The following is a 16,919-nucleotide window of genomic DNA, read 5'->3' on the forward strand; positions in this document are numbered from 1 at the left end:
GAAAAAGTGATTCTGCTAGTTTAATGTGAACATTCAATGGTTATATATGTGAGCATTCAATTGTTATATATGTGAGCATTCAATTGTTATATATGTGAGCATTCAATTGTTATATATGTGAGCATTCAATTGTTATATATGTGAGCATTTAATTGTTATATATGTGAGCATTCAATTGTTATATATGTGAGCATTCAATTGTTATATATGTGAGCATTCAATTGTTATATATGTGAGCATTCAATTGTTATATATGTGAGCATTCAATTGTTATATATGTGAGCATTTAATTGTTATATATGTGAGCATTTAATTGTTATATATGTGAGCATTCAATTGTTATATATGTGAGCATTCAATTGTTATATATGTGAGCATTTAATTGTTATATATGTGAGCATTCAATTGTTATATATGTGAGCATTCAATTGTTATATATGTGAGCATTCAATTGTTATATATGTGAGCATTCAATTGTTATATATGTGAGCATTCAATTGTTATATATGTGAGCATTCAATGGTTATATATGTGAGCATTCAATTGTTATATATGTGAGCATTCAATTGTTATATATGTGAGCATTCAATTGTTATATATGTGAGCATTTAATTGTTATATATGTGAGCATTCAATTGTTATATATGTGAGCATTCAATTGTTATATATGTGAGCATTCAATTGTTATATATGTGAGCATTCAATGGTTATATATGTGAGCATTCAATTGTTATATATGTGATCATCAATTCTTATTTATGTGAGCATTCAATTGTTATATATGTGAGCATTCAATTGTTATATATGTGAGCATTCAATTGTTATATATGTGATCATCAATTCTTATATATGTGAGCATTTAATTGTTATATATCTCACGACTCTATCGATTGTTGTTCTACAAGAATCGGATGTTTTTTCATTATTAAATCCAATACTAAACCTCCCGCAAGACGGCGGGAAATGGCAGCGGGCAGGGTTCGAACCCGGGACCATCAAGATAGCAGTCAGGCAGCCATCCAAAGTAAGCTTGTTAAAACTCTTTGTGTCTGTCCTAGTTGCTTCATGTTTTCTTGAGAGGTCCCAACCAGAAGATGCATATTCATCCCTTAAGTCTGCCTATGCATTTAGAACAACACAACAAAAAAAAAAAATGAAAAATTCATTGAGGTACACACAAATTCATTTCGACTACATGGCAACATATTGAGAATGATTCTAAACTTATATAAGATGAACAGATTTTCTTTCGGCCCACTTATTAAATCAAACCTTTTCCATTCTGCGAGAGTTCGTTAAAAACTGTTTCCAACTTGAAGGAATTATTTAGTTTTCTGTGTTACAACGGATGACGTCAGTAGCCATTAGAGATTAAACTCTTTTTTGGTTGTTGTTTGTTTCGTGCTATAGCCGGGATTTTTTATTTTGCTAAGCAGACGACAAGAAAGACGCTACTCCTAACGTTGGTTTAACTTAAAGGTAAACGGTTCTAAATTTGTAATGTGATTTTGTATATATATCAGTGTTATTTTTTCCTCTTATGAATTGATAAATTCCTGTTGGTAGATTGTAAACCAGGGAGTATAGCTATTAGCAAGCAAAATTAAAAAAACACACTTTTAAAAGGACTTATCTTAGGGGAAGAACACATTTACAGCCATATCTCTCAATGTTGTAAGATTTTTTAAAAATTTTCTTTCGATTTAGAACAAAACAAATTAATTACCACTAATTATTAATTTACTAAATGTAATTTTTTTATTCATGTTTTGTTGAGAACAATTAATAATTTTGCAAAATATCAACTTGATCCGAGAAATGGGAAGTAGGAGAATATCATGTTTAAAATGTGTACCAGACATGCAGAATAAAATGATCAAAGCTTTGTAGAAATGACCTTACGAAGCATTGCTTTCTTAGATGTTGTTTACTCTTGATACATTCAAATTATTTTTTGATTAAATTCTATAATATTAGTCGTCTCGTGATGTTGAAAACAAAACAGAGCTCCACACAGACCCACAAGCTAGGTCCAAAACATGTTTACCTAACTTTAGTGTTGTGTCTCACTCTGCTGTCAGAATGTCTGTGTGTGTGTGTGTGTCTCTCTCTCTTTGTTTGTGTGTGTCTGAGTCTCAACGTCTCTATCTCTCTCTGTGTCTCAGTCTCCCTTCGTATGTCACTGTGTGTCTTAACCTTTCTGATCTGGATTGCGAAGCTGAAGGTGACAAGGAAATCTACGATCGCGGGACTTGGGGGGCGGTTGTCCCGCTTGCCACCCCCTAGGGCCGCTACTGAGTGTTGTAAACATGAAATATATAGGCTATACATGAAAATAGTTTTAAACTTTGTCGTTAACTATATTAGGCCTATATCTGACCCTCATTCTATGTAGTCTCTCTGTCTCTGTAGTCTCTCTGTCTCTGTAGTCTGTTTCCTAGTCTCTCTGTCTCGTAGTCTCTCTGTCTCTGTAGTCTCTCTGCCTCTGTAATCTGTTTCCTAGTCTCTCTGTCTCGTAGTCTCTCTGTCATTTAGTGTCTGTCTCTGTAGTCTGTTTCCTAGTCTCTCTGTCTCGTAGTCTCTCTGTCATTTAGTGTCTGTCTCTGTAGTCTGTTTCCTAGTCTCTCTGTCTCGTAGTCTCTCTGTCATTTAAGTGTCTGTCTCTGTAGTCTGTTTCCTAGTCTCTCTGTCTCGTAGTCTCTTTGTCATTTAGTGTCTGCCTCTGTAGTCTGTTTGTTTCTGTAGTCTATCTGTACTCTGTAGCATGTCTCATAGTCTCTGTTTCTGTAGTCTCTCTGTTTCTGTAGTCGCTCTGTTTCTGTAGTCTCTCTGTTTCTGTAGTCTCTCTGTTTCTTTAGTCGCTCTGTTTCTGTAGTCTCTCTGTTTCTGTAGTCTCTCTGTTTCTGTAGTCTCTTTGTCTCTGTAGTATTTCTGTCTTTGTAGTCGCTCTGTTTCTGTAGTCTCTCTGTTTCTGTAGTCTCTCTGTTTCTGTAGTCGCTCTGTTTCTGTAGTATCTCTGTTTCTGTAGTCTCTCTGTTTCTGTAGTCGCTCTGTTTCTGTAGTATCTCTGTTTCTGTAGTATTTCTGTCTTTGTAGTCGCTCTGTTTCTGTAGTCTCTCTGTTTCTGTAGTCTCTCTGTTTCTGTAGTATCTCTGTTTCTGTAGTATCTCTGTTTCTGTAGTCTCTCTGTTTCTGTAGTCTCTCTGTTTCTTTAGTCTCTCTGTTTCTGTAGTCTCTCTGTTTCTGTAGTCTCTCTGTTTCTGTAGTTGCTCTGTTTCTGTAGTCTCTTTGTCTCTGTAGTATTTCTGTCTTTGTAGTCGCTCTGTTTCTGTAGTCTCTCTGTTTCTGTAGTCGCTCTGTTTCTGTAGTATCTCTGTCTCTGTAGTATTTCTGTCTTTGTAGTCGCTCTGTTTCTGTAGTCTCTCTGTTTCTGTAGTCTCTCTGTTTCTGTAGTCTCTCTGTTTCTGTAGTCGCTCTGTTTCTGTAGTATCTCTGTTTCTGTAGTCTCTCTGTTTCTGTAGTCGCTCTGTTTCTGTAGTATCTCTGTTTCTGTAGTATTTCTGTTTCTGTAGTCGCTCTGTCTCTGTAGTCGCTCTGTTTCTGTAGTCGCTCTGTTTCTGTAGTCGCTCTGTTTCTGTAGTCGCTCTGTTTCTGTAGTATCTCTGTTTCTGTAGTCGCTCTGTTTCTGTAGCCTCTCTGTTTCTGTAGTCGCTCTGTTTCTGTAGTCTCGTAGTCTTTCTGTTTCTGTAGTATCTCTATCTCTGTAGTATCTCTGTTTCTGTAGTCTCGTAGTCTCTCTGTTTCTGTAGTCTCTGTTTCTGTAGTATCTCTATCTCTGTAGTATCTCTGTTTCTGTAGTCTCGTAGTCTCTCTGTTTCTGTAGTCTCTCTGTTTCTGTAGTCTTTCTGTTTCTGTAGTATCTCTATCTCTGTAGTATCTCTGTTTCTGTAGTCTCGTAGTCTCTCTGTTTCTGTAGTCTCTCTGTTTCTGTAGTCTCTCTATTTCAGTAGTCTCTCTGTTTCTCTAGTCTCGTAGTCTCTCTTTTTCTGTAGTATCTCTATCTCTGTAGCCTCTCTGTTTCTCTGTAGTCTAGTAGTCTTTCTGTTTCTGTAATATCTGTATCTCTGTAGTATCTCTATCTCTGTAGTCTCTCTGTTTCTCTGTGGTCTCGTAGTCTCTCTGTTTCTGTAATATCTCTATCTCTGTAGTCTCTCTATCTCTGTAGTCTCTCTGTTTCTCTAGTCTCGTAGTCTCTCTGTTTCTCTAGTCTCGTAGTCTCTCTGTTTCTCTAGTCTCGTAGTCTCTCTGTTTCTGTAGTCTCTCTGTTTCTCTAGTCTCGTAGTCTCTCTGTTTCTGTAGTCTCTCTGTCTCGTTGTCTCCCTGTCTCGTAGTCTCACTGTGTTGTATGTCATTCTGTGGCTCACTTTGTTTCTTATTGTGTATTTCTCTCACATATGTTTTTTTATTATCTGTGACTCAATCTCTCTTATTTTGTGTTTGTGCGTTTCTCTCTGCAACACTATGTGCAGGGCCGGCCTTAGGTAATTGGAAGCCCTAGGTGAAGTGAATTAGTTGGCCCCTAAATGAAATATAACAATACAAAATAAACATCGAAAAAAATAAAATTACGTTATTTATTTAAAAGTAATGACTCCAACAGTAATGTAGAGCACACGTTCCACTATTTCTTGTCTATAAAAAATGGTGTGAGTCTTCTACGAGGCCCCCACCAGACAATCGGCTGCCTAGTTTGCCTACGCCTAAGACCGGCCCTGTTGTGTGTATCTGTCTATCACTGTGTTCGAGTGTGTGTGGTGTCCGTCTCTCTTTTTCTTTCTCTCTCTCAACACTTCTTTGCATGTGTTGAATTATCCCCCCCCCCCACTGCTCTGTCCTCATACGAGTTTTTCAAACATAAAGAATCTTAGTTGTTTTTTTCTCCTGAAAACTGAATAAATTTTTTAAAATCTGGCAAGTTCAATAACAAACAAAGGAACAAAACAAAAGAAGTTAATGGAATAGCATGTAGGCCTAATAAGCCTAATTGGATAGTGACGTTCGGTGTAGGCGCAGTGGAACAGCTTGCCGGTTTAGCCTAGACATTATCCAAATCTTCCAATGACGTCATTCACATGTTTAAATATTGAATTCATTGAACTAAAAGGAGGGGGTCTAAAATGATGTGTGAAGGAAAATAAGGGGGGGGGTAGAAGTTCGATTCAGAAGAAGACAACTCCAGTAACATTTAATGCAGCGTTCCTTTATATTAGAATACCACTAAACACACGGACAGCAGAAAACTAGAGGCCAGACAGCACTATGTGGAGAGAGATAGGGACTAGGCAAGGATGAACAGCCAGAATGCAATGGCCTCAGTTAGAAAAGTAAAGTTCACCTTTCAGACCTTCCGATCTATAGGGAAAATGATGTAAATGTCATGTTTCTGTGACCCACGGTTAACGAGAGTGTCGCGTAGCCAGCACAACAACAAACCGCCTTCACTTTTCCACAACTAATGCCAGGTACCCATTAGAGCTGGGTGGACTCAAAGATTCCGAAATGTAAAATCCTAGTCTTCATCAGGATTCGAACCCGGGATTCCCGCCAAGCGCTTACCACTCAGCCACCGCGCCTGATCCTGCCTGAATAAAAGCGAGCCCAACACCAAAGCTAATAGTACCTTTACATACGTTGTTGTAATTACCGAAAATGTCTCTCTAGAGTCGGGCTCAATAGTCACTTGAAAAAGTGCACTACGAGAAGAACAGTAGTCTGTGACTGAAGGAGGTCAACTCTGGTCAACCAGAAAGTAGTGGAAATCAATTGATAAAAACGAATGTAACATATGATGTACTTGATAAAGGGGAATAAAAATTACTGCAATACGTATGTGAGGTCTAAATTTTGAAAATGTGCTGAGTTATCAACCCTTGAAATGATTCAGGATTGGTGTCCAACATTTCCAACCAAGATCTGGCTTTTAAATAGCTCGAGAAAAAAAATGGCATAGGCCTGTAGAGATCTAATGATAAGGGTTATGCTTCTATTCCAAAGTCTAAAAATAAGTGTAGTGTTTCACGCTACTGCGCAAGCCCAGTTGCGGCCTACATATTTTGTCACAGTGGATGCCGTTTTCTTTTCGTCTTCTGCGCCTGTCTTCGGCAAGGGCCTTTCCTTTGGGCCTCAAAATGGTGTCCAGCGACTTAGCAGTGGGGGAAAATAGGCGCCTGATGACAGCTCACCAAAGAAGATCGCCTTTGGCATGCGGTCGTTCACCATATTGGATAACTGTCCGTCCGACCCTGAGCAGCTGTTCAATGGTTAAGTGCTTCTGTACTTGAATAGCCTACTGTACACACCGGCCTCCAGCAGAACATGATTACTTCCTAGTCCAAACCTCCCGCAGGACGACGGGGGATGGGAGCGGGCAGGGTTTGAACCCGGGACCATCGATAAATCAAAACAACAGCCCAGCGCGCAAACCGCACGACCAGGCAACTATATCTTGACACATTGTATACAATTACAAACTGATCTTATCTTATAAATTGCAAACGTTTCTTTAAACAGGAAGTTAGAGGAGGAGCACTTCGATATCGCATTTTTCTTTTAATATATATTTTTTAGTCCCCCTCTCCACACAAAGAGATGCCTTTTAAAAATGTAGGCTATTCTGATTCAACTCTGTTTTGTTTTCGTCAACTTAATTATGATATCCAGAAGACCGATTCCCGCCACAAGTGCTTAAAGAGTTTTAAAGATAGATAGATCTATACGTGTTAATAAGGTTAAAACTGTTGAACAAGCATTTTTCTTTGGTCTCATAACAATTTGGCTGTGATCTAAGCGTATCACTGACCTAGATATGATGGTCCCTTGAAGCTCTTATCACATGCAAATAAAGATAATGAAAGTGAAACAGGCAAAGTTTCAAAAGAGAATTCACTTTGTTGCCAACAGTCGTATCTGTTTCTCATTTAAATGCTTTTGGAATCAATAAATATCTTCTTTATGTAAATTAGAGAAGCCATTTTTTTTATACTGTAAGTAGTCTTTTATACACAACAAACACGCACGACTACTCATTATTTCGTTTCTTAGGACCTACACATTTTATGTAGGCCTGTGCTTAATTGAGTTTGAAAGCTTGAAAATCAAACTATAGATCTAAAATGGAATTTAAATTAACAAATTGATTTGGTTTGGCTTAAACTGCGCTGTTTTTTTTGTTGTTGTTGTTTTTGTGGTAGGGCTATTTATTTCATTTACACTTTTTACGTAGGCCTACATTTGTTGGTAGATCTATATTATTAACATATCTATATTAGGCCTTTATACATCTATAGATTTAGATAATCATAAATAATACTATAGTATGATAGAATAGTAGGTATATATCGAATTTATTAAATTTATTTTAATCTAATTTTTTAAAACTATAACAAAACTATATCTCGATCTATGTAATGTATTTAAATATAGAATGTCATTTTGTTGAAGGTACCTAGTTTATTTGTCCATTCTCGTTTTCTATATATATTTGAAAAAGTATATAGATCTAGCCAACTGTGATTATAACCACCATATTCTGGGCGTTAATTCTATCTATGTTATCGAGTTCTCGTTCAGGTCAAGCATTCTTGCACAACCGGTTAACTATGCTATTTATGCTGACCGAAGCGATTCCTCCGGCAGTGTTCGATTGTTTCCGCCTCCTTGATAACGTAAACATCGGGTCACATCCGGTCGCAGTTTGATGTCTTGAAAAGACAATTCAGTCAAAATGGCACGTAAAAATAACTCGCGTTCAGGTATTTGCTGTTACTTAATATTAATATAGTTTTATGATAGTTGCTCTTATAAATCATTATACATTTATGCATATTGGTATTTCTATTTTCCTAGCATAACACTTTTGGATAGATTCTATTCTAGAATCATCTAGATTTTGGATCTAAACACTAACTAAAACATTTTTTGAGTTTAACTTAAAGTAGTTTAAGTTTAGTTTAAACAGTAATAAATTTGAGTAAATTGATCAAAACTTAAAACACTAAAATTTCTAAAACAAAGTGAAGTCTAAAGAAGTAAAATTTAAATAAAGTAAAAGTTTAGTAAAGAGAAGATGAGAAGAGTGTAGACTAGTGATACTCATTACGTTACGTCATATACTATATAGACTATCTAGTAGTGTAGAGTCGTAGAATAGAGTCTCAGAGTAGAGTAGTAATCTAAGTAAGAGTTAATAATTAATAATTATTTAATAGTAGATTCTACTAAGAGTTACTACATACATGATACAGTCTGTATATATAAGACTTAGACTTAGATATACTATTCATAGTGATCTAGTCACTTCCTAAAGTCTAAAGTATTAGTATAGCCTTACTATAGCAGAACTCAATTATCAATACAATTCCCTAGAGGATAGCTATTATAATTAGGGCTTAGGCCTATTACTTAGCTCTGTCTAACAAGAACACTCTCACTCACAGCACTGACTGACAGTAGTCCAGTGCCAGTGGCGTTGTTTACTAGCTAGGATGGGGGAGGAGGTGGGAGAATTTGAAAATCCCCCCAGGCCCCATTTGAAGGGGGCCCCCTAATCATCATAATGATTGTATTTCACATTAAAAATTAAATATTATGCAAAATGCAGGGGCCCCAAAAGAGGTCAAGTCCCCCAGGCCCCCAAACGATTGAAAATTCTTAGCTATGCCCCTGCAGTAGTCACAGTGACTATGAATCTCTAGACTTATAGACTATTAATATAATTATCTAGATCTAGAATCTTGAAAATTCTAGAATAGATCTTTTATAGACTCTAGATCTAGTATATTATAGTTAATAGATTAGTAGGTCTAGATTTCTTCTAAATCTTAAATGTACAAAGTATAATATAATTTCTACATCTATACTATTATAAAAATAATAGTAATAATACTAGATCTATATTATATATAATAAGGCTTGTCTGAAGGTTGAGGAGTGCAGTATTTCCCATGGCTACACAGCCCCAGCTGTGACCTACATATTTTGCCACATTCAAGGCAAGCATTTCCATTGTCTGCCAGTGGTCGATTAAGATTTTCTTTTTGCTGCCTGCGTCTGTCCTCGGCAGCGGATTTTCTTTTGGTCTCAAATGTGTATTCCCGCGGCCTTTGTGAGTGACCTGCAGCTGTGCTGCTCTCTTCTATGTCAGCTAAGGCAAGTTGGTGCCTAAGCTGGTCTTTATAGAGAGATCTGATATCTAGATGTGGATCCTGATCTGGTAGTGACTATACTCACTATAGTAGTATAGTAAACTATAGTACTGTATGCAGTGAATTTTAGATTAGTGAATAACATTTAAAAAATAATTTCTACTTAATTAACTAGATCTAATAGATAGATGAATAGTATGATTTCAATTATTGAATTGAATGAAAGTTCAACAGTTCTTAAATCTAAACTCTTTATATTAACTTTACAGAATAGCATAATAGGTCTAGATCTAGATAATCTATATTCTAGATATAATATAAGTAAGCTTTTAGACTAGTCTTTATCAGGCTACTCTAGTTTAGTCTAGATTTTTTAAAAAGTATAGATAATCTAGATATAGATATAAGTTAACCATGAACTTGTTACATGACAATATATATATAGAGAGAGAGAGACAGAGAGAGAAAGAGAGAATATAGCAAATATAGATAATATATATATATTCTAGTCTACTTGAAGTAGAGTCTAGTTTTAGCCATAGGACTGTGATAGGCAGTATTAATTATGAACAATTAGAATCTTCTGTCAGAATATTAAGACTAAGAGTCTAGGTCTAGTCTAGTATGACATAATTATCTTTTTTTTTTTTAAGTAATGTCTGTAATTTGTCATAAATCAGTAAAACTAATGAAACTTGTGAGAAGTATATTAACAAAAACATGCAGGTCTTAGCAACACATCAAAGTAATAGTAATTTTTTCTGAAGGCATATTGTAGTAAAAATGCTATCTCTTTTATCATCTTGCTGATGTTTTTAAATAGTCAGGCTTTTTGCTTGTTGTATGAATGTACATGTGTAAATAATTTTCTTGCTCAACATTTCTTCTGTATCAATGTTCCAGAAGCCTCCGGTTCTATACATTTTGATTCCAGAACAAAAGCAGTCATGGCTGAGTCTAGTCAGGATAACATCAAAGAAAAGGTAAGAACAAACAGCATGTGTAGTTGATGTTAGAATAGTAATTGGTACCCAGGAGATAGGATGTAATTATCTTCTTTGAAGAACTGTATGAGATAGGATGACAGTATTACAGTAAAAAAAAATATTCTTTTTTTTTTCAATAATAATTTTTTTCTTGCATGTGTTTCTGTTGAATCTAATTATCAATGATCGAAAAAAAAAATGACTATAATTATTCACAAATCTAAATGCCTTAAGAAAGGAATATTTATCCAACTATTGGAATTGGTAAGCCAACACATAATAAATATGGTTGCTGAATATACTGAGGCATCCTGGCCAGGCCTCACCATTGTTGAGGTTGCCCAGACCTGGACAATCTATTGTAGCACACACAAAGTAGAACGGGTCACTGTTCATCCTTCTTTAATTCATGGTGCCCCTGCTGCAGAAAGGAGGAGGAACTGTGTCTCTTATTCTTGTTGACTTTATACTTGGTGATTTCTGTCTTGACAATTGACAATTCTTGACCTGTACTGTGACATGCATGCATTATGCACAAAAGCAATGTTTCTGTCCAGAGCTTTAGCAAGAGAGAATTTAAGCCTCTCAGGCCCTTTCTTTAAATGGACTTTGATTAATTATGATGATGATTGAATATATTGAATTTTGTATCCAAAACGTGATAGAGATTTAAATTTTAATTTGTTTCTACCTGCCTGTGTGTGATCATTTGAATATGCTAAACAGTTTGTAATTAGGTCTGTAGATATTGGCTGCAGCTATGGGTGAGCTGTGATTCCTTTTGTAAAGATATTTGGGTGCATCAATTGTCTTTCAGGACAGAAGGAGCCATAAATAGACTTTCTTCTATAAGTACATGGAATACCAAAATAAATCAGTGTTTGCTTGTTAGCTTCTTCTTATTCTTATTGTTCATTGGGCCCATGGTTGTTAATCAATAAGGGATATTTGTTAAACTTTAAATTTGATAGAACTCTAGAATTATTATTTTGTTTTTGCCATATCTGCCTTGGGATTTAAACAAAAATCTTTTGACATCCTATGTTGACAAACTATCTATAAATTTTGTATGTATATACAGAGGATAAAGATGATATATTCACAATTATTAATTTATATCTAAGTATTTTTTTAGTTAATAAAAAAAAACATCTCTTTCTCTCTCTCTCTGAGCAATTATTGGGGCACAACAAGTGATCTGCCAACCATTCCCCAGCATCTTGGGGAGTGTAAAGTCTGTTCACGCTTTGTTATTGATCCTTTGTCATTTCTTTTGTCTGGTACTGTTTAAAAATTTTGATCAATTAAACAACACTTGTGTCCAACAACTTACAAAAAAATACATTTTAAGCATATTGTAATGGAATTAAAATTTTGTCAGCAGCATTGAAGAGCTCATATTATGTAAAAATGAATTAATATAAAAAAACCAAAACAACAAATAAACCATGTTTCACACATGCATTTATAATGTATATGATGAAATTGTTTCTCAAAAAATAATATTCACTGGTTGAGGACTAGGTATCTAGTTGAGATCAAGTTATTGTCAGAATCATGGACTTTGTTTCAGTATTTAATTTTTTTAAAAATTAATTTTCCATCTAGAATAAAATTATTTAATTAATCTTTCACCTTTAGCAACTTATTGCATTTTGAGCCAGCATAGTGACCCTTCAAGTAAGAACACATAAATTTAATTATATTTTAGAATAATTGAAGCCCCTTAATATCTGCCTAGTCATGTGGTATGAACTCTAGACTGTTGTCTTGATGGTTCCAGGTTCAAACCCTGCCCACCGCTATCCTCTTGTTCTGCAGAAGGTTTTGGACTAGGACGTATTAATCTTCAATTCTCAAGGAACACCCAAAACATGTAAAACAAACAATCTGATTTGATCAGAAATAGGATATGCATCTCTCATATATGGAGGTTCCCAGTTAATCAATATAAGTGAACTAATTTGTTTTTGAATTAAAACCAGGCACTGGGTACTGGCTTGTGTGCATATCTGTATTCCTTCTCATATTAAATAGTTATTATATGGGTGGATAGCTAGGCTTTTGTGTATGTGTGTGTGCTTATTTGGCTTGGCCCCAGGTTAACTTATTGTGTGTGATATTTAATCAATATTATTGTCTCCCTGTCCAATTAATGTGAATTTGTAATACATGCTAACTCAACAGATGTTGGTCCACCTGCTATTAGACCAGAGGTAACAACAGGCAGTTGTCAGAAATCTGATAGTAATAGGTGTTTATGGGGAACTATGCATTACCTGTACATGTTGATGTAGAATGCACAGGTGTCTGAGCAGATTGCTTGTTTGCAGACCATCGTTACCTGTCATCTCTATATAGTAGTCATATCTTGAGATTGGCTGTTTAAGTTTGTCATGGCCATTATTACTCACTAACCATTAACTTCAAGAGGTTATTTTAGAGCATAGCTTACCTATATAATACACTATTCATGTACTAATATTCTTATCCTGTTGGATTGATGCAGAGCAAGTCGCGCGTCAAGCTGTTGTATTATGGTCTATGACAGTTTTCTTGTATGAAATCAAGATTAGAAGTTAGGTCTAGTTAGCAAAAAATTTAAACTCTATTAGATTCCTTTAGGTTCATGTTTAGTTCACCTTTTTATGTTCATTTCTCAGCAGTGGCGTAGCTAGGGTGGGGGGAGGAGGGGGGAGAATTTGAAAATCCAATCCCCCAAAAGAGTGGGGTTTTTACATTAAATATTACGCAATATGCAGGGGCTGCCAAAAAGGTCAAGCCCCCAGGCCTCCAAACGATGGGAAATTCCTAGCTACGCCCCTATTTCTCAGAAGGGTGTCGTGTGGCCAGCACAACTGCCAACAACTTTCTTTGTTTAAGATTAGCTGAGTGGACTTCCTTAAGATCGCGTTTGAAAATCTTATTCTTCCAGTGGAGATTTAAACTGGAGACTTTTGGTTTAGCCATCACACTCTTTACCACTTGACCACCTTAAGTTCAGTTCATGTTGTTTTTTCAATGTTAGATTGGGGTATCATGAACACCACTGGTTGAACTTGTGCCTTCTAAACATGCCAACATATATCTTGTCTCTTTTTTCATTGCTATTTTGTTGGTTAGGCCAGTGCCAGTGTGTTTAGCTCTATAAGTGACAGTTGTTGTTTATGGCCCTTTTCCATTGTCTGCCAGGACATTCAATCACATTAATGGTCCTTGACATAGGTATATGGAATGCATAGTATCATGTTCTGGCAAGTTTTGTAAACCAAATCTTCATTCAGTGTTTTAAGGTCCCTATTTCAAACCTCAGCACTGCCCTGTGTTTGACATAGATCTCCTAAATAGGATGGCTGCCTGGTCGTGCGGTTTGCGCGCTGGACTGTCGTTCAGATTTATCGACGGTCGAGGGTTCAAACCCTTCCCGCTCCCATCCCCCGTCGTCCTGCGGGAGGTTTGGACTAGGAAGTAAACTATCTTCAACTCTGAAGGAACATCCGAAAGATGTAAAACATTTTACAAATACAATTGTTCTTTGTGACCTTTCTAAACCTCTCTTTCTCGTCCCCTTTTTTTTTTTCATTGCTAAACCAGAACGGCGAAAGAACTCAATCGATCTCATTCCCATGCTATTGGAAACTAATGGAGCGTGCCATATTAACTGCTACTTGAAACTAGATCAAGTTGGATGTGGGTGATGGTGCTGTAGTGGTTGAGCATTGGACAAACCTTTTTGTTTGTTGACCTCGTCAATGTTAGGGTGACATAAAGGGGGGCATAACTCTAACAAACCAACAACGTTGTTAGGTGATCTTCCCTTGTTCGTGTGAACATTTCAGATTGGCGTTTATTACCTTTAAGAGGATGTATAACGGACTTAAGGTTTCAATCTTGTGCTATTGGTGACGGATAAATGTCGTATACATTCTTCGATTTTGTCAGTCAAAACTATGGTACCTTCTCTACAACGTCGTGTCACACAAAGCAACAATGTGAATTTGGCCTAAGTGTTGGCAGGCAGCAAAGGAAATGTGATCGAAGACTGCAGTAACACGAGTTAATCACCAATGTTCTATGGGCGTCAAGGCGACGTTTCCTTCACTCTACACCCCAAAGGTTTGGCTGACCCGTGTGTTGTTTGTTGTTTTTACGGTGTGCTCTTTGTGTCTTGTCCCAGACGTCTGCTGGACCGCTGGAATGTCACGTGACCCGCGGACCACTTCTTGCAATTCCTCTTGTGTGTCTTGCATTCTTGGCGTCTCTGGTCCATTGCACAATCCTAGACAGGGCCGGTCCTAACAGTTGCGGGGCCCTATGCGAAACTGATTGCGCGGGGCCTAGTCTGGGTGGGAATAAGGATAATAAGTGAAAAATAAGATTTTGTATTAGAAAAAAAAAATCGACTTTGAATTTTATTCATTCTTTACTAAGTACAAAATTGCGATCTGTACTTTACGAACCTTGCAACCTATGACATATTTATATGCCAGTGACTATAAAAGTAAATAAAGTATTCGAACTTCCTATTAAGGTGAAAATCCTCCCGATTATTACATTTTATTACATGAAAGCTGACAATGATTTTTTTTCTTTTATCGATTGGCGTTTTCCGCCATGAATGAAACCCACAAATTACATTTTAGTCTATTTTTCAGGAGATTTTTATGAATTTTCAGGAGATTTTAATAAATTCAGGAAATTTACAGGAATTTTTCGTATATATTTTGCAATTTAATGATTACACCTAGAATTAGCGCGGGGCCTATGAAAGCGCGGGGCCCACTGCGACCGCATAGGTTGCAGTGGCCTAAGACCGGCCTTTTTGCGGGTTCTTTTCCTTGCAAGCACGTCTACCATGCTGATTTCATATTTATTTATAATGTTACGTTTTACATCGACATATGAATCTTTTTTTTTCTTTTTCTTCACTGGACAGATGTTACTGGTCATATATTTTAACGTTTTTTTTTTTCGAATATATCAAAATAGGAAAAACAGCAAAACTAAACTGGGGGAATTTTTCACGTCTGCCTGTCTTCTCTCCTTTTTTTTTAAATGCCATTTTTTTCCCCTTCCTCGTACACCACGTGACTCCCATTGAAGCAGTTTATGTGTGTGTGTGTGTGTGTGTACCCTTGTGTGTTACTTAAATGCTGCGTCTTGTCTTGCCCTTGTTTTTAAATAAATATTGGACATTTATATAGTCTTTTTTTAAAGAGTCATTTTTTTTTAAGCCTTGATTTACAGAAAACTGTATTGAAATACCCCCGACGGTATGTAATTTGTTGTACCGCAATGTCTCTTGGTAATTGCAAGGGTTTTTTATACGACTGATTGACAATGGTTTCCCTACATTTATACCACGATCGAAGTGCACAGCCAAAGTGCTGGCCGTCAAAGAGAGGCGATATTGATTGTTTGTTCCCGTGGCTTGGAGCTGAGATCTTCAGTGTATTGAGATACGAAACTTCATTTTCTTTCTGCGGTGGCGGAGGAGTTGTCGGTAGTGTTGGCGTTTCTTCTTTGATTGTTCTTCGCAGCCTGTTATCTCTACTGTGTGGAGCTCGCCCCCCTCTCCCCCCACCCTAAACTAGTTTCGCCTGCTTATAGAGAATGATCCACGCTGTTATTTAACACGTTCCAATTATACTTCGACAAGCTTAATGTCGGGCTTATCTTTTAATCACTGCGTTTTTTGTGTAAGCCGTTTGGGATTTACTCGTAAGGACTTTGCTGGGTAGACTATTAGGAGTATCTTTTGAGGACTTTTTAAGGACCATAAGAATTACATTTAAAGTGCTGGCTTCTGCGTAAACGATTGGGGGTGTCTTTGTTTTTAAACTATTAGTAGTAGTACTTTTGTATAACGCGTTCTTGTAGCATATTCACCTCTGTCTGGTCCAGTTTCTTTTGTGGATATGTGGGGGGGGGGGGGGATGTAGCCGGCACCTTCGACATATGGGTCACGGAGCTCACGATGTAGCGGTATCTGGGAGTTCCCTTCCTGCATGTGGTCGAGAGGCTAAGTGCGCTCGAACTTGGTTTGTCTTGGCTACCTATGAAGGGGGCTCGAGGTTCGACACCCGACTAAAGACAGCACGGATAACCTTCTCCCAGATACCACCCCCCAACTGGTCCACAAATGAGATTGGACCATAGCGCTCTGAGCATGCTATAAGCATGGAAGTGGCGCTGTATAAAAGGTACAATTTTTTTGTAGGCGCCCAGCAAACTGAGCTCGAGTCAAATGTTTATTGAAGCTGTGGCCTACTCCGGGATTCGAACACGAACACCCCTCGTTACGCCACTCAGACTAAGCAGTGGGGGCTTGTCTTTTAAAAGTTTGGCGCCTGTGTAAAACGTTTGCCCGTGTAAAACGTTACGTAATAAATACATTGCGGATTGGCTTTGTCAACAGCGGGCACATCATCAACTTTGTAGTTCAGCCGGAAAATATTTAAAATATTGATGTGGAGGTCACGCCTGAACGCCTGTTCCGTGTTTCTAGCCTAGCATTGGTTTCTCAACCTGTGGCTCGCAACGTGTGATCCTGAAATGTTTTCCTGGGACCCCATTTAAAAGCAATTTAAAGCGCATTTACCTTTGAGGTCGCCGGGCTATTTTTAATGTGAGACCGTCACTCGGAAATGGGTGTGCATCACTGAATTTTTAAATGTAAAATTAAAAAGTTGAATGGTGGGGGAGTCTCTTGGAAGACACGAGTGCAATA

The 16,919-nt window shown here is 37.1% G+C and overlaps 1 protein-coding gene across 4 annotated transcripts in view; it reads left to right on the forward strand.

Moving 5' to 3' along the window:
• Positions 1-1,278: 1,278 nt before the first annotated feature.
• Positions 1,279-16,919, forward strand: part of LOC106080134 (spermatogenesis-associated serine-rich protein 2-like) — a 55,037-nt gene continuing 39,396 nt past the window's right edge. For 2 of the 4 annotated variants that reach the window (XM_056013847.1, XM_056013848.1), the window contains exons 1-2: positions 7,686-7,811; positions 10,107-10,186. In XM_056013847.1, coding sequence (XP_055869822.1) covers positions 7,784-7,811; positions 10,107-10,186 — 108 coding nt within the window. In that variant the 5' untranslated portion in view covers positions 7,686-7,783. Of the gene's footprint in view, positions 1,480-7,023; positions 7,044-7,685; positions 7,812-10,106; positions 10,187-16,919 lie in introns of those variants that run through there. The other 2 variants (XM_056013849.1, XM_056013850.1) reach the window with 2 other exon arrangements.

Source organism: Biomphalaria glabrata, chromosome 16 (genome assembly GCF_947242115.1).
Source record: "Biomphalaria glabrata chromosome 16, xgBioGlab47.1, whole genome shotgun sequence".
Classification (NCBI taxonomy): Eukaryota; Metazoa; Mollusca; class Gastropoda; family Planorbidae; genus Biomphalaria; species Biomphalaria glabrata.